Raw genomic sequence first — 18735 nt, 5'->3', positions numbered from 1 at the left:
AACGAAGGAAGCCTTTCGATAACATGTTTACCATTTGCATCCCGCTTCGTGATGAGGAGGCACTCCTTGCCATTGTCATCATCGGTCTCAACATGGAAACCATTAGCGCGGATGTCTTTAAAGCTCAGAAGAGTACGAGTCGACTCCGGGTACAACAATGCATCATGAATGATCAAAGTTGTTCCCATGGGAAGTATGATAGTAGCTCGTCCGGAGCCAACTATGTTCGAACCGCAGCCGGTGATTGTCATGATACTTTCCAGAGATTTTTTAATAGACTCAAAGTACTTAGTTTCACGTAAAATGGTATGTGTAGTGGCGCTATCGGCAAGGCATGTTTCCTCCATTCGGGCGCCACACGCGTTCTAAAATATGACATCTAATTAATGTAACAAGGAAGAACATACATTAATAATAAATGCACACATTTCAGAACATAACATACTATCATGTATAAATAATGAAATAAATGAATGATATAAATGTCATCCAAGCGTCATGAAATAAAGAATAAGTTTTGTGCTCTCATAGAGCTTACAACCAAATCGAATTTATTTGAATGCATTGTCTGAAAAACACGGAATCATGATGGCTAACGAGGTGGGCTAAGTAGACTCGACAAAGAAGCCATCGAGTTCAGCCTGGATCTCCAGACTAGTGAGCCCCTCCTCGATAGTCATGATCTTGGTAGCAGCGTCAACATCCAGTGGCGGCCCCGTAGGGGCGACCGTGTGCTCAACCTCCATGGCAACGTCGGCGTCTTTAGAGACCGCCAAGGCTGCCGCTATGGGCACAACTGAGGTCGCCACGAGGGGCGCAGGAGAAGGCGTAGCGATCATCACGGGTGCCGTTGGGGGCGCCAGTGGTGATTGCTCCTGAACCAAGGCGAGGTGCATCTCACGCTCCTTCTGAGCCTTGTACACGGCAACCACCTCCTTTGGTGCGCAGCACTGGCGGGAGAAATGCTCCAACAATCCACACCTGAAGCAGTCCTGAGGCCTCTGCTCCCCCTTTCCCGGCTTCTGCTGCTTAGCCGGAGTGGGGGGCTGAGGGCCCTTCTTCTTGCCCTTGCTGCCTCTCTTCTTCTGGAGAGGCTTGCGGACCTTGAGGGCGTTCACCTCCTGACAAGAACTCCCCCCAAGTGGTTGCGCGACAAAGTTCTTTTTTAGAACCTCGTCCTGTGCCTCTGCCACCTGGAGGACGTCGATCAGCTCTGAATACCTCGTGCAGTTCCCCTCGCGGCAGTTCCGTGAGGACTGGACCGCGTCAGGATGGAAAGTGGATAGGGTGGGGGTGGATCCCCAAGCAGTTCAACATGCAAGTTATTCTTAAGGATAGGATATTGTTCTAAGACAACTCTATCTATATCATCCCTTTCATCCGTATGCATATCATTTTCATGCTCAAGCAAGTATTGCTCTAAGGGATCAGTAGAAGGCACAGCAAAAGAGGCTAAGGCAATAGTTTCATCCCTACTAGGCAACTCCTTTTCATGAGGTTGTCTACCAAACTTAGAGAAATTGAACTCATGTGACACACCTTCAAAGCCAACAGTGACAGTTTGCTTCTCACAATCAATATGAGCATTGACATTATTGAGAAAAGGTCTACCAAATATGATGGGACAAAAGATATCTTGTGCGGTAGCCAGAACGAGGAAATCAGCAGGATACTTTGTTTTACCACACAAGACCTCAACATCCCTAACAATTCCCACATGGCAGATAGTATCTCTATTGGCAAGCTGAATAGTGACATCAATGGGCTCTATCTCAACAGGTGCAATCTCGTCTTTGATTTCATCGTATAAGGATTGATGTATTGCACTAACACTAGCACCCACGTCACATAAACCATGATAACAATGATCTCCTATCTTAACAGAAACAACAAGCATGCCAACAACATGCCTATGTTTGTCTCTAGCGTGAGGTTTAGCAATTCTAGCAGCATCTTCACATAAGTGAATATTATGTCCCTCAACATCGTCGGACAGAAGATCTTTGATAATAGCAATGCTAGGTTCAACTCTAATTTGCTCAGGGGGTGTAGGCGTTCTAATATAGCCTCTATGTATCACAGTTGAAGCTTTAGAATGATCCTTTATCCTAATAGGGAAAGGTGGTTTCTCAATGTAAGCACTGGGAACAACAGGATCATTATAGGCAATGACTTTCTCTTCAACTGGAGTGGGTTTAACTACATTGACTTCTAAAGGAGGATGATATTTAAACCACTTCTCTTTGGGGAGATCAATATGAGCAGCAAAGGATTCACACAATGAAGCTACTATCTCAGAGACAAGTCCATACTTACCGCTAAAATCACTAAAGGTATTTGTCTCAACAAAGGATTTAACGCAATCAAACGTGAAATTCATACCTGACTCCTTACTGAAAGGATCGATATGGTTGACTAGAGGGGGGGGGTGAATAGGCAACGACCACTTTTAAATTAATCTTAGCAAGTTAGTGTAAACAACATATGGGTTCACAAATATAACAACAATGGGGTGAACCGTAATGAAGCTAACAACAAGAGCTACTAATACAAGTAAGAGATAGACAACACCATAAGCATTCACAAAGTAAAGGTTAGAGATAACCACAAGTGGAACCAATGAAGACGAGGATGTGTTACCGAAGTTCCTTCCCTTTTCAGGAAGTACGTCTCCGTTGGAGCGGTGTGGAGGCACAATGCTCCCCAATAAGCCAGTAAGGCCACCGTATTCTCCTCACGCCCTCGCACGATGCAAGGTACCGTGATTCCACTATAGGTGCCCTTGAAGGCGGCTACCGAACCTTTACAAACAAGGTTGGGGCAAACTCCACACAAAGCTTGGAGGCTCCCAACAAGACCACGAAGCTTCACCACAATGGAATGTGGCTTCGAGGTGACCTCAACCGTCTAGGATGCTCAAACACCCAGGAGTAACAAGATCCGCAAGGGATTGGTGGGGGAATCAACTTTTCTCTTGGTGGAAGTGTAGATCTAGGCCTTTTCAACCAATCCCTAAAGAATCAACAAGTTTGATTGGCTAGGGAGAGAGATCGGGCACTTTTGAGCTTAGGGAGCAACAATGGAGCTTGGGAGGGTAAGAGATAAGGTTCCACACCTAGAAGAACCCCTTATATAGTGTGTGTAGGGGGGGGGGGAATCCAACCATTTTCCCACTCACAGCCCGTGCCTGGCGGTACTACCGCTGGGTGCGGCGGTACTACCGCTGGGCCCCTGGTAGTGCATAAGCACTACCGGGCCAACCACCGCCAAGAAAGTCTTCGCAAAAAGGTCCGTCCAAGTACAACCGCTAGGAAGGCGGTAGTAAGCTCCTGGAGCGGTACTACCGCTGACCAGGGGCGGTACTACCGCGAGCGAGCGGTACTACCGCTGGCTGCAGCGGTACTACCGCTAGGGCTAGCGGTACTACCGCTAGGCACAGCGGTACTACCGCTGAGGGACCATTTGTAAAGAAGAGAAACACACAAAGGCGGGAGCCACTCCAAAGTTGCCGGCAAGGGGGAAAGGAGGTGAAGTGTGCGCGTGCAAGATTGATTCCACCCAAACCTTTCCACTACGGTTCCCCTCTTAATAGTACGACTTTCCTATTACTCAAATAAAGAGAATCATAGAGTACACCGTGCTTCTGTTCCATGAAAGAGGGGCGAGTCGTCTTGTGCCGTTGACGTGTGTTATCTGAAATCTTAAAACACACGGTTAGTCCTTTGCGATACTGTCATCAATCACCAAAATTACTTAGGCATAAACTATGCCCTAACACTTACCTTCTCCAAACTCCCAATCTTCAGAGTTGCGTTTTATTCTCTCCAATAAATTCCATTTGGAGTCAATATCTCTCTTCATAAAAGAACCGGTACAAGAAGTGTCAAGCATGGTGCGATCGTCATGAGAAAGCCGAGCATAGAAGTTCTCAATGATAATTTCTCTCGAGAGCTCATGATTGGGGCATGAATATAGCATTGATTTAAGCCTCCCCCAAGCTTGACCGATGCTTTCTCTGTCACGAGGCCAAAAATTATAAATACAATTTCGATCACGATGCACTAAATGCATAGGATAAAACTTTTGATGAAATTCCAATTTCAACTGATTGTAGTCCCATGATCCAGTATCATCACATAACCTATACCATGTAAACGCCTTATCCTTCAAAGATAAAGGAAAGACCGTCTTCTTGACCTCATCCTCGGGCAAACCTGCAAGCTTAAATAAACCACAAACTCCATCTACATAGATTAGATGCAAGTCTGGATGTGATGTTCCATCTCATGTAAAAGGATTAGCCAGCAGTTTCTCAAGCATACCCGAAGGAAATTCAAAGCAAATATTTTCAGTAGGTGCAGCAGGTTGAGGAGCAACTATTTGTGCTTCCGTTCGAGGTGAATATACCCCGAACAAGCCCCTCAAACAATTAGTATCCATAGTGACAAGTGACAATAAATTTCAGCACACTATATGAATCTTTCCTTACCAAGTTCCACTTACCAAAGGCGCTTCACTCCCCGGAACGACGCCAGAAAAGAGTCTTGATGACCCACAAGTATATGGGATCAATCGTAGTCCTTTCGATAAGTAAGAGTGTCGAACTCAATGAGGAACAGAAGGATCTGACAAGTGGTTTTCAGCAAGGAAATATCTGCAAGCACTGAAATTGTCGGTAACAAGTGATTGTGTGGTGAGATGATTCGTAGCGAGCAACAAGTAACAGAAGTAGCAACGGTGCAGCAAAGTGGCTCAATCCCTTTTGTAGCAAGGAACAGGCCTGGATAAAGTCTTATAGGAGGAAAAACGCTCCCGAGGACACACGGGAATTTCTGTCATGCTTGTTTTCGTCATGTTCATATGATTGACGTTCGTTACTTTGATAGTTTGATATGTGGGTGGACCAGCGCTTGGGTACTGCCCTTACTTGGACAAGCATCCCACTTATGATTAACCCCTGTCGCAAGCATCCGCAACTACGAAAGAAGAATTAAGACAAAGTCTAACCATAACATTAAACTAGTGGATCCAAATCAGCCCCTTACGAAGCAACGCATAAACTAGGGTTTAAGCTTCTGTCACTCTAGCAACCCATCATCTACTTGCTACTTCCCAATGCCTTCCTCTAGGCCCAAATAATGGTGAAGTGTTATGTAGTCGACGTTCACATAACACCACTAGAGGAAAAACAACATACAACATATCTAATTACCGAACGAATACCAAATTCACATGACTACTATTAGCATGACTTATCCCATGTCCTCAGGAACAAAAGTAACTACTCACAAAGCATAATCACATTCATGATCAGAGAGGTAATGAGTAGCATCAAGGATCTGAACATAAACTCTTCCACCAAGTAATCCAACTAGCATCAACTACAAAGAGTAATCAACACTACTAGCAACCTTACAAGTACCAATCGTAGTCGCGAGACGGAGATTGGTTACAAGTGATGAACTAGGGTTTGGAGATGAGATGGTGCTGATGAAGATGTTGATGGTGACGAGTCCCCTCCGATGAGAGGAGTGTTGGTGATGGCGATGGCGACGATTTCCCCCTCCGGGAGGGAAGTTTCCCCGGCAGGATCGTCCTGCCGGAGCTCTAGATTGGTTATGCTCAAGTTCCGCCTCGTGGCGGCGGCGAAACCACGAAAAATCTCCTCCTTGATTTTTTCCTGGACGAAAGCCTTCATATAGCAAAAGAGGGGAGCAAGTGGGCCAGTGAGCTGCCCACAAGCCCTCATGGCGCGACCTAGGGGGGTGGTCGCGCCGTGCAGGCTTGTGGGCACCCCTTGGTGCCCCTCTCGCACTTCTTCGACCCAGTATTTTTGATAAATCAGGAAAAAGTCCTCGTTTATTTTTACGGTGTTTGGAGTTGCGCAGAATAGGTATCTCAATTTTGCTCCACTTTCAGGCCAGAATTCTAGTTTCCGCCATTCTCCCTCTTCATGTAAACCTTGCACAATAAGAGAGAAAAGGCATAAGAATTGTACCGTGAAGTGAAATAACAGCCAAAGAAGCGATAAATATCAACATGAAAACATGATGCAAAATGGACATATCAAAAGTTTATATGTAATAATTTAAAATTAGAGTTAGAGTTTAAAAGATATAATTTTTTAAAGTATTTGTTAATTGGACCGCAGATTAATTAACAACATGGATCGGCCTCGTTATGAAAAAATGGATTGCACGCTATTGATTAAAATTACAGCACAAATATAATTTTAAAATTGTTAAATAGATAAAATAACATTATATTTAGATTGTCCGCATCACTGTTGATTAAAATTACATTATAAACAGAATTTTAAAAAATTAAATAGATTAATTAACATTATATTCAGATTCTACATATTTTTCTAATAAATTTTCATATATAATAATGTAAAATTGGAGTTATCATTTAAAAATATGATTTTTTAAAGTATGTTGCACTTATAATTGAACTACAGATTAATTAATTAAAAGTTGTAGGGGTGTTTTTGAAAACATATGGAAAACGATTGTTTTTTACTCAAGTATGTATTGCGGGTTTATTTTATGAAAACTGAAGGAGGTTTCTTCAAAATTTCCAAAAAACGTTTCGTTCTCTCACTTAATTACGTACTGTGGGTTGATATCGGGAACTCACAGGGGTTTCCTGTAAAAATGCAAAAAACGATTCGTTTCTCACTTAAATCCGGACTGCGGGTTGATTTTGGGAAACTCTAGGGGTTTTCTGCAAAACGACCACGACGGACGACAGAAGCACACGGTGCTTTATTATTTGGGAGAGATAAGCTTCGACAAATAGCTTCACCACCTACATTCCTGGCCCGTCTTGGCACTATTATAGTTTATGCTCCTTTTAGGTCGGTTTCATCTTCCCTCATGTCAAGGTCGTACGTTTTGGCACTCTTTTTCATGCCAAACTGAGATTTTGTACATATTTCTTGGAAACACAGGGAACTGGCGAGTTGTTTGACGTCATTAGGGCCGAATTACGCAAAAGTTAGCTTGATTAGCGCCATGCATCTTAGTGTGGAGGAAACTTAATAGTTCACAAACTAAATCCATGATTCTGGTTAGGGCCAATTGTCTTAAACTCAATGGTCCTTCAAACTGAGCTCTCAAAGCTCAACGACAAGGTTATTGGAGGTACTCACCAAATCACATTCCATTCGTGAAACTCCTATGTTTTGGGACCGACTCTTAGCGAGTTGCATATAATTTTTTCTTTTATGTCAATTTGCTCTCAACTGCGAGATCATTACCCAAAGGCTCGGCCTTTTCATCCTCCCTTATTATTCCTCTACAACCAAGCATCATGATATGTGCCCCATCACCCATGCCCGACAACGCCATTGCGTGTGTATCGTTGTCCCAACATACAAAAGCCACCACATTTGTTGCTATGCCTCCTCCCTTCACACACCTCTAACCCCAACTTTTATTCCGGTTATGGTGATTCCTACATTTCATCACATATGAGCCCGTCAAGCCTCAAACTCGGGCGGCGGACACAACCCACAATTTTAATGAGGCCCAAGTGAGTGAGGGCACAATTTTTTTTGTCTACGTGGGGCCTAACTAGTAAAATGTTAGGCTTCAATGCGGAAAAAATAAGATCCAGACTCACTCCTGTCATCGATGACACGCTCCTTGCTTGTTCCGGGTTCAGTCTCACCCACCAATGTTGTCGTGGCCGGCAACGGCGTTCCCCTCTCAACCTTGAGGCTACATGGAACCAACCGAACACATTATTTTTAGAAGAACACACTGAAATGTTCATGCGGTGAAGAATATGAAATGTGGGCTCAGTTGTTCTCCACGCAAAGACACTCCTTCCGCTTCACAATGTAGTGCGTATTAGTCAAGCATGACTATCTTTGACCAGGTTTATTGAATAAATTATCAACAACTAACGTTCTAGTAGACAAAATATAAAAGTATACTTCATGATGAATTTAAGGAAAATGATTACCTTCATCCGACCGATCATGTGCAAGCTTCTACCATCTTCATGTCCGTTGGATGGTTCTTAATCATATGGTGAGGAACCAAACCCTTAGTATCAACGTTCTGTAACTGGTCTATTATTTCAAAAATGGTTTTGTAACTAGCCCCTTGTTGCAAACTAACTAAGGACTATATCCCGCAATACAACAAGACCAATGTTACAAAAAGAATTCTTCAACATGACCTATGTTAAAAATATTCCTACAACACAATCTATGTTAAAAAAAACAACAACATAACCTCTATTACGAATGCCTCCGTAACAAGATATTTGCTGTAAAGTAGTGAAGACATTCAACTCATCGATTAGAGCATGTACAACGCTCCACGTTGGACCAATGCCCCAGCACACCACGTCAACTCAAATGCTCCACCTCATCCCAACCTGTCAGATACTAGTCTTGCATTATAAACGTTGTATTTTTTTTTCTTAAAACATGATCAAATACAGCCCTGTTTGACATTGATGTATTAGAAAATCAGTGGAACGGAGGAGGGAGTAGGAGTAGGAGTACATGGCAGTGCCCTAGCCACGTCGGGGCCACAACGTCACCGACACCGTCAACCAAAAATACAAAAATCGAACCGTCGGGGGGCGGATTCGTAACTTCCGCTGGCCAGGCAAGGGCAGCGCAGGACCCAAACGGGCAGGCGGCCTCGCGCAACGTGCCCACCTGTCAGATTCCAGAAAAGAGCAACGAGGCACCTTCTTTTCCTTTTTTGCCGAGAAGCCCCTCGAAGAATTCCCCCGTTCGCACGCACGCACGGTACTACTAGCAGAGAAACCGCAACGCGCTTGCCTCTCCCGAGCCGTGCCCGTGCCGCCGCTATGAATGTTCCGCCGCACCTCCAGCTGCCCGCATTTTACTACTACTAGTCCTCCTCCAACCCCTCCCCCTCCTCCCAGCAGCGGCGAAGACGACAAGGAGCCGACGAGGCGACCGTTGCCCCGTTGTCGCCTCCAGCTGCCCCCACCCACCCGCCCGCCCGCACGCCACGCAGCCGCCCGCCGGCCACCGGATTCGCCCCTCCCCGCCTCTCCCTCGCAGGTGGGTGGATCCGTCGCCGGTTCTCTTACGGGGTTCGCTCCTTGCCTCATTTGCGTTCGGCTGCGATCTGAGTTGTGTGGGACGCTGGTTCTGAGGAGAAAGAGTTGATCTTTGGCAGGGGCTGGATTCGGCCGGGCGTCGGCGGCTGTTCTTGGCGCCGTCGCGCCGCGGCTCGGAGTTCGCCAGAGGGGAACGCCGCGTTCTTTGCCGGATTTGACCCGGGGAATTCGCCGCCTTTTAAAAGTCCCAGCACCGGCCTGGATTAGATTTGGTCAGAGTCAACTCTGACGCGAGGGGAATTCTTGCCGTTTCTTGATCTCAACTAAAGTTTCCAATTGGCTCCGGGAACGTGAGGAAGGCGAGGGGGGCTTCTCTACTCTAGCGCTCCCCTGCTACAACCAATTCGCGTTGCTTCGGCCCAGTCTGATCGAAGTCCAAGGGAGTCCAGTTCTTGGAATCGCCGTCGTAGCAAAGAGGTCGGACGGTTGGGGAGTTGCAGTCTGTGCTGTATCACCACATTTCGGTCGAAAAGCTTCGGAGGCCTTTTGAGGGACGAGGAGAGGGATGGGGGTGATGTCGCGCCGGGTGCTGCCCGCGTGCAGCAGCCTCTGCTACTTCTGCCCCTCGCTGCGGGCAAGGTCACGACAGCCAGTCAAGCGCTACAAGAAGATCATCTCGGAGATCTACCAGCTGCCCGCGGTATGGCCAGCCTGCCTAATACAGTAGCATTCCAATTTTCTAATCATGGTACTATAGTTCTGCATTCAAATGTGTGGGAGTTTGCTAATTGAACTTGGGATGCCGCCTTAGGATGGAGAACCGAATGACAGAAGGATCGGCAAACTCTGTGATTATGTCTCGAGAAATCCAACCCGCATACCAAAGGTAACAACACATTCGGCATCCGCCCTGTTTTTCTTATTATCGTCCAATTCCTGTTACTGGAGTTGCTTGAGACTGGAGCCAGGCCAGGGGAAGAAACTGAATTCAGTAATGCAACGTAGAGATTCTTATACTGGACCAAGTAGTCACCTTCTTGTTACTTCTGTGCTCACCAGTGATTACCACTCTACAATTGTCTTTACTGCAATGAGCCAATGTCCATTGTTCTTGCAAGTTCTTGGTAAATCCGTTGTTACTTCCATAGTTCGCACCACATCGGAATGATGCTTAGCTAATTGCCTGTTCAGGATTTAATAGTTAAGATTTGAAGAAGCAAAATTATGAATGAGCAAACTTTGTAAGACCGGATTTAAGTGTACTCCTGTGTCTGCAGATCACAGAGTATCTTGAGCAGAGATGCTATAAAGAACTGAGACATGAGAATTTTACCCTGGCCAAAGTTGTTCCTTGCATATATAGGAAACTTCTGCGTTCATGCAAGGAGCATTCGTAAGTGCAAATGTTGATGTTGTTTTTTCATTGATGCATTCGTGACTAACCTTGGCTAACAGACTGATTTCTTGTTCAGACCATTGCTGGCCACAAGCACATTGTGTATTGTCCGCACTCTTCTAGATCAGAAATCAAGTGATGATTTGCAGATCCTGGGTTGTCTATTGCTTGTTGACTTTCTTGATGGCCAGGTTATTAGCGTAACACATACCAACTTAGATTTAATTTATCTTCTAGGTACTTGCAATCTGCTTATTTTTAAATTGAATGTTTATATAGGTTGACAGCACACATATGTTTAGTTTAGAAGGCATGATACCAAAACTATGCAAAATTGCTCAAGAACTAAGGGAAGATGACCAAGGGATCCGACTTCGATCTGCTGCACTCCAAGCTCTTGCTTCAATGGTAAGACAAATGACAATCTATTGCTTAATTGCTCTGATGAGAAGGGCAAGGCTGTTGTATGTTTGCCAGTCATTTGAGGGCTTATATTTTACAGTTGTGTTAAACCAGGAATAATCATGTAGAACAAATGAACTAATTACCATTTCCATCCATTATACAATTTCACGTGCTTCATAAATATGAACTTTTGTACCTCAACTATATGTTTTCAACTTTTCAAGGCTTTCAACAGATAACGAGACATTATTATATAGGCTCTATATCCATCTTTCACTTTCGGTGGAACAAATACAGTTTTTGTGCATCGTGCTGATATCTTGCCATGCTATGTTTTGTTATAGTACTGTACTTTGTAACAAAATGTGAAGATAAAAAAAAAGTTTTATGGTTATATTATCTGCATTACCTGTTCTTCCCAGTAAGTACTTTCACAGGAGTAGAAGTGATTAAGCTGGGAAAATATATTTTGTATCACAGTCTGACTGTTCAACCACTTGTAATCTTTACTTTCTCTGCATTACTGTTTCTTCCCAGCAAGTAATATCATAGGAGTAGAAGTGATTAACTGTAGAAAATATATTTTCTATTGCATTTTGACTGTTTGACCACCTGTAATCAGGTCGAATACATGGGTGACCACTCGCATATCTCAATGGAACTTGATGACGTAAGTCCTTGTTGCTTTTAATATTATGCATGCTGGATACTTTCTTTGGTATTTTTTTTCCTGTATGGATTTCTTATCTAGTAGAAATAGGATCATCGATTAGTGGAAAGAGATATAAGTATAATCAAAGTTCTGAAATAGCATGTATTCAAAGTGGACCAGAAACAACCATTCATGAAGCAATCAAAGTTCTTCAGTGAATTCTTAAATAGCATGTCTACCGTACTTAATACAGCAAAAGTACACTAATTTAATTCAAAGTGGACCAGAAACAACCATTCACGAAGCAAAATGTTAGCATAGATGTTTCAGCTCAAACAGCATCTCAATCCGGGGATCTAATTAAATTCCAATTCATTCTTGAACCCAGGTTGTCTCAGTGATAATAAGCTGTTATGAGGCTAACCAAACTCTGTCAATAAAAGAGGTAGTCAGATTTCAAGATGATGATGATTTGACAACGTTGGCAGTATCTGGGCAAAATAATGCCAAAGTGGCATCTGATACAATGTGAGATCTTCTGCTCATTACCATTTTTAGACAGCAATGCACCTTTTTTATCTCTTTAATAATTTAATGTGTTAGCAGGGCTGCATCTGAGAATCCAGCACACTGGGCAAGGGTTTGCTTGCGTAACATGGCCAATATCGCAAAGGAGGCAACAACAGTGCGGCGTATTCTTGATCCTCTGTTTCGCCTTTTCGATAGCCACAACTATTGGTCACCTGAAAATGGGGTTGCACTTTCTGTTCTACAAGAAATGCAAACACTGATGGACAAATCAGGTGCAGCAATTTTCTCCCATGTAATTTGTTTGCTTGTTTTTCCCTTCCATTGCTGCACTGCTGCTTTTCAGTTGGAAGCATTGAGAGAGATTCAATACTCTGTTAAATCTTGTTTTATACTTGCAGGGCAAAATGGCCATTTGCTGCTATCTTTTACGATAAAGCACATTGATCATAAAAGTGTTGCTAAGATGCCCACCAAGCAAATCAGCATCGTAAAAGTTGCTTCTCATCTTGCAAAGCAGGCAAAGTCGCATGCATCAGTAACAATAGCGAGTGCAATCAGCGATTTAGTGAAACACTTGAGAAAATGTATGTACCGTGCTGTTGAAGCATCAAATGCTGAAGCTGATATTGACAAGTGGAACAGTGAACTTTATGTGGCCTTGGAGGAGTGTCTGGTGCAATTGACAGAGAAGGTTATTGTAATCTTTCAGCACTTCATTGCATGCCTACTTTCCTGCTTTAGTGTATAAATCTGTAAGAACAGTTTTTCGTTGTGCTGATTAGGTTGGGGATGTTGGTCCTATTCTTGACATGGTCAGCGTAATGCTCGAGAATCTCTCGTACACTCCCAACATCGCCAGGACAACAGTGTCATCTGTTTACCGCACAGCACAAATAGCAGCTTATGTGTACAAGTCATCATACAACCAGAAAGTATGTTTTTGATATTCCCACTACTGTGGAGAAATGATTTAGAATTAGGACATCAATATTAATTGGCATTTCCTTGTACATGTCTCAGGCATTTCCAGAAGCTTTGTATCACCAGCTTCTCTTAGCAATGATGCACCCAGACAATAAGACAAGGATTGGCTCACACCGTGTTTTATCCACCATTGTCGCGCCTTCACTGTTATGCCCATGGTCAGCCATAGGTTTTCCTGTCCCAATGAAGGCCAATGGGTCACGGAGTGTGCTTTTGTTGGCACTATCAGCTTTCTCTTCTGAGACCATAATGGATGAACTGCAGTCTAAAAGCAGGATCAAGGAATCCTTGCAGGAAAACGAGAAACCAGAAGCTGTGGTAAGTGTTGAAAATGGATATGCACATACAGAACCAAATACAAGGCAGTCTTCAGGGAGCCCATATTTCAACGATCGTCTTTCCACATTTAAAGATGAAGTATGAAGTCCAGCTAGCTGAGTACTTTACTTCTTACCTTAAGAGTTTTTGACCACCCAACTGATACAACATCTTATTTTCCTTGCATCTGAGCAGAACTTGAAGTTAATGAAGTTGAACAATGGCCAACTTGTTCTTCTTCTTTCATCTATTTGGAGTCAAGCATCCCTGGAAGATAACTTACCTTCAAACTTTGAGACAATGGGCCATACTTTTAATGTTGCTTTGTTGTGTTCGAAAGCAAAAGTAAGTTGAGCTTTGTACAATATATTCTTGCTACCCACTGTTCAAGAAGACCATATCTCAAATAGAGGAATTTGTTCATACCCCCTGTGGACTATTACCACATTCTAGATCCGTTATCAGTTAGCGCTTTGTGATCCTCATTTCAAAGCTTGATAATATCAATTGTACAGTGCAGCCATATCTAAAACATGGTCAATGTAGTCTGTATTAGTTCATTCCTAATGCATATAACAACTAACATACATTCCAATGGATTAGTAGGTAAATATGGATTGATCCATCACAGAGAGCACAATGCTGCATAGTGTAGAGGCATAAAATATGTGAATCTGAAACCAATATCTCAAGATAGATAGTAGGGTTACAGCCCGTCCGAGGCTACTTATGATTACCTTGAAATGATATCCGATTTATAAGGCTGTTGCTTTGTTCTGAATCTGCTGGAGTGATGGCATCACACAGTTGGAATCGGTTGAGTCAGTTTAACCAATATTTTGCACACCATTTTGAATTTGTTCTGAAGGCACTGGAATGATCATGGCACAAAGTTAGAATCCATTGAGTCATTTTAACCAGAATTTTGCACACCATTTGAATTTTTCTACAAGATACGTATAACATTTGTATATTTTATTGATGTTGGAAGCATGAAACTTATTTTACATTCTCAGAATATTGAACCAGAGATACTGCCATGTTATGTACTGTTTAAGTGACCAGTTAAGTTTTATGACAGACCTCCAGTCATGTGGCACTAGTTCGATGTTTCCAGTTGGCTTTCTCTCTCAGGAGGTTGTCTCTGAACCAAGATAGTAAGTTGCTGCAACATTGCCTCCCAGACCAAAGAGTTGTTAGTTTTTTATTGTCTACTAAAAAAGAAAAGATAATGTCCTCCATATTCGTATGGAACATATTTATGACAGTATGGCAGTTGAATTCTGGCTTGATCTCAGTATAACAGTTGAATTCATTGCTTGATCTCATATTTTTCTTTTTCCACTGTAAATGAAGATGTTGCGCAACCATCTCGGAGAAGGTGTTTATTTACAATGGCATCAGCAATGCTTATCTTTTCAGCAAAAGTTGCTGATATTCCTCAGATAATCCATCTTGTCAAAGCCGCAGTGCCAGAGGAAATGGTCTGTTGATATCCACCATGTGAACATTTCATTTGGATGGTCTACCCTCAATCCCACATAGGCTCTATATAATTAGTATGAGCTATAATGTGCTTTGTTAATTTTGCAGGTTGACCCTCATCTTTGCCTGATTGATGACTGCAGACTCACTGTTACTTCTGCACAATCTTCTAAGAGTGAAATGCTTTACGGTTCTGAGGAAGATGAAAGTGAGGCACAAGTTTTTCTTTCAGCTGTAAATAAGGATGATACACAGTTAAAAGACATTGTGATATCTCACTTCAAGAGAAAATTTGAAAATTTACCAGAGGTGTGTAGATTTAGATTTACTTGACCACTCTATTTCTGTGATTTAGCTAGCTGTACAGAATCAAGAGCATAACTGGTAATCTTACGGATTGCAGAAGTTTGATGGGATAGAAGAACAGCTTCTTCAAGAGTTCTCCCTAGATGATTCATTTCCTCTCGGTGCTCCACTATTCATGGAGACGCCACACTCTTGTTCAATGTACGCTGAAAAGGACGATCACTGTTTTGATGAGGTCCGTACTGATCGTTTACTTGATTCTGAGTTATTATGATTAGGTAGTGCTGTTATTTCCTAACTTTTTGGCTACATGTCTTCTGCCTTCAGGATGTTATTCCTTGTGAGATGGATGATGACGATGACATCGTCTTTGAACATAGTGGATCGCAGTCTGACAGGAAAACATCAGGATCTATGGCTTCATCTGATGTTCTAAATGTGAATCAACTGATGGAATCTGTACGTATCAAGCTCTAAAACAATGGCACCTGAAAACCCCTCCGTTTTCTTATAAAATGGGCAGTCTCCTCATCTGTTTGTACTTGAACTACTTTGCTTTCAGGTTCATGAGACAGCAAGGCAAGTTGCTAACATTCCAGTCTCCACCAATCCTGTGTCATATGACCAAATGAAGAGCCAATGTGAATCCCTAGTAATGGAAAAGCAGCAGAAGATGTCTGTTCTCATGAGCTTCAAGCACTCGAGGACCGATTCGCGTAGCTCAACCGGGGAAAACGGACCAGAAACAAATGAGGCATGTGTCCTCCTATCAGACGTTCTTAACCTTAAGCTCTTGTCAGTTTCTTATGATGTTAAAATTTTCGATATTCTGTCTGACATCTCGTTGCATTTTGCAGTCATCTGCTCAATCTGAACCTGAGTCACATTTGACAAGAAAGGACTACATGCGGCGCAATGATTCAACATCCAGTGATGACCGCTCCTTCAGGTTACCGCCTGCAAGCCCGTATGACAAGTTCTTGAAGGCAGCTGGACGGTAGATCGGCGCAATGGCGTGGAACCTGATAATCTGGTTTTCAAATCTGTATACAGAACTGTTTACAAATTACATGTCTTCCAAGTCAATTCTTTCTGCTGTTTTTTTGTTCTCTTTTTTCTGTTTTCTATTCTTTGAGTGTACAAATTTTCGACAAAGTGTACAAATTTCCGTTACCGTTGTAGAGTCCCGGAATAAATGGAAAGTGTAGTGTCTGAGTTTTTGTACGTTTTCGCTGGCCAGAAGAGAATATTACCACATTGTTGCCATATATTTTTTGATTTTTTAAATCTATGCTTGTGTGATTTCAGTACTTCTCGTCGATACCTGATTAATCTGCATCACCATGATTAGTCAACTATCTGACTAGGAATAGTCTTGGAAAGGGAGGGGTGGTGGATACTACCAAAATCCTGAATTATTATTGAAAGTGCAATGACCTTGGTTGGGACCATTGAAGATGAAAATACCCTCCAGATCATCCAAACTTGCCTCCATTGTGAACTTTTTTGGAGAGAGCTCCACATTTGCCTCCCTAGCCTTAATATATATGCACATATGAATTACCTCAACTACTTCTATCATCATACATATACCATTTTCTTTTACATTTGGTACATAAACCGGAAAAAAAGGGGTCGTGATGCGAGCGCAACCATTCAGTGCCGAGGTGCATGATGCAGATGCACATGGGCTTGCGCAAAGAATCATGTTATTTGTACATTCAAGGAGGCCATGGCAAAAAGGACAGAACTTGGTTGTGAAAGAAACTTTGAAAAAGTACATTGCTTAGGTCTGACATTGTCTTTGTTGCCTAGAGCTCCTCAAATGTTCAAACACCATGAGAATTTGCATGCACTTTGAGCACTCGACCATCTTCGGTGAGATTTTTTTATTGAAAAAAATCAGTTTTTAAGTGTTCATCGAGTGTAGATACGTGGGCGTTGGCCCAGATGCGAATTACTGACAGCGAGGCAAAATATTCCAGTAAGCTACAATTTTGTACGAATTCTAAAGATACTTGACAATTGTAAATATTCTGAAATACAATGTAACTAGAAAACCTCGAAATATTTTTCTTGGGCGGGACTAACAGGAGCGCAGCACCGCCACCTAGGTTTCAATTGGGAAATGATATAATTTATCTATGTGGTTCTGACACTTGAAGAACTAAGAATTCAAAAATAGCAAACAAATATTTGGTAAGTTCACAGGGTAACAAAAATAAAAGATCTTTTTTGTCAATAGCACAAAGGAAAATTCACAAATGTAAGCTGCAACCTGTTGGAGCCCATGAAGCAAGCCTAAGATTGCAATCAGGAACAGGTAATCGGGATTCAAAACTGTTGAAAGTAGGATTAGATGTTTTCAGATTGGAGAGGCCACGTGTCAATCATCGAGTAGGGTTTCACATGCTTGTCTATGAGACCTGGTCACATAGGATATTTTTCCCAGATAGCCCAAACCACCGCGGCCAAAAAACACCCACCGACCGCTCGACCCCCTCTCGCTCAAGGGTTCCTCCAGCCGCTGCTAGGGTTCCAGGCCCCGCCATCCCTCCTCCCTCGGTAAGCCGGCCGAAGCAGTCCTCTGCGGCGCCTCCTCCGGCCCCCATCCCGCTGACCCTCATACACATGGATTTCATGGTGTGATCACTGATACTTGATGCAATAAACTATAAAAACCTCTCTCGGCAGTACAAAAGGACAAAAGTTATAGACAAAACTCTATGAAATGAAAAATTGAGCGGTATCTTCCCACAGTATCCGGAACTAACTTTCATTCCAGCAAGACACTTGAAGAATTGATCGACCTCCTTTGGATCTAAGGTGAAGCAAGAAGGGGGGGGGGGGGGGTACTCATCTCCCTTTTTTTGCCCCTATCTTCCGTCTCCGTCTCCTTTGACGAATTTTTATAGGGCATGTGGAGGCATTTCCTGATATCCAACCATTCCATGTCTTTTCTTGCCTTCGGCCCATCCTTGGGCTTCTCCAACATGTTCATCAATGTTCCAAGCAAACTCTCGAGGATATTCTTCGTGATATGCATTTGATCAAGGCTATGGGGCGTGTCTAGTTTGGGCCAGTACTCCAAGTCCGAAAATACAGACCTCGTTTTTCATACCGTCAGCAGCGGCTCCGACGCCTTTTTATTCGTCTTTCCTGACGAGGGGCACTGTTCCCAGTTCTTTAACAACTCATCAATTTCGATGCCGCTATGCTTACATAAAGGCCCTCGATGCTCGACCTTAGCATTGAATAGATCTTTACACTTTCTCCACGGGTCATCCTTCTTGAGCCAACTTCGCTGCCCCATGTACACAATTTTTGAAGACCCGCCATCTTTCGATAGCTGCTGAGACGTTGTATCATCCATGCACTTGGTGCATCTGCAATATCCATGGCACACCTGCCCCACAACATATCCATAACCGAGATGGTTGTGCACCGTCGTGATCAACACGACTCTCATGTCAAAATACTCTCTTGTGTTGGTGTCCCATGTCTTGGTCGGCGTTGTCCATAATGTGTCTAGCTCCTCTTTGAGTAACCCGAGATACAAATGAATATCGTTTCCCGGTTGTTTTGGCCCATGAATAAGCATAGT

At 43.1% G+C, this 18735-nt stretch overlaps 1 protein-coding gene across 2 annotated transcripts; it reads left to right on the top strand.

Annotated features, from left to right (window-relative positions):
• The first annotated feature begins 9012 nt into the window (after positions 1-9012).
• LOC123445055 (protein SEMI-ROLLED LEAF 2) lies at positions 9013-16355 on the top strand. Of its 2 annotated transcripts, none has more exons than XM_045121979.1 (20): positions 9013-9087; positions 9174-9754; positions 9866-9940; positions 10332-10447; positions 10527-10641; positions 10730-10858; positions 11478-11525; positions 11896-12035; positions 12114-12310; positions 12437-12729; positions 12821-12970; positions 13059-13439; positions 13536-13685; positions 14422-14497; positions 14697-14824; positions 14934-15134; positions 15229-15366; positions 15459-15590; positions 15694-15885; positions 15989-16355. In XM_045121979.1, the coding sequence occupies exons 2-20, from the start codon at positions 9620-9622 to the stop codon at positions 16130-16132; spliced, it is 2940 nt and encodes a 979-aa protein (XP_044977914.1). In that variant the 5' UTR covers positions 9013-9087; positions 9174-9619; the 3' UTR covers positions 16133-16355. The 2 variants fall into 2 exon arrangements, with proteins under 2 accessions (XP_044977914.1, XP_044977915.1); XM_045121980.1 differs by having other exon boundaries at positions 9037-9055.
• Positions 16356-18735: the final 2380 nt, after the last annotated feature.

The sequence above is a fragment of the Hordeum vulgare genome, chromosome 3H (assembly GCF_904849725.1).
Source record: "Hordeum vulgare subsp. vulgare chromosome 3H, MorexV3_pseudomolecules_assembly, whole genome shotgun sequence".
Lineage (NCBI taxonomy): Eukaryota > Viridiplantae > Streptophyta > Magnoliopsida > Poales > Poaceae > Hordeum > Hordeum vulgare.
The sequence above is the reverse complement of the archived record's forward strand: the minus strand, read 5'-3'. Positions and strand labels throughout refer to the sequence as shown.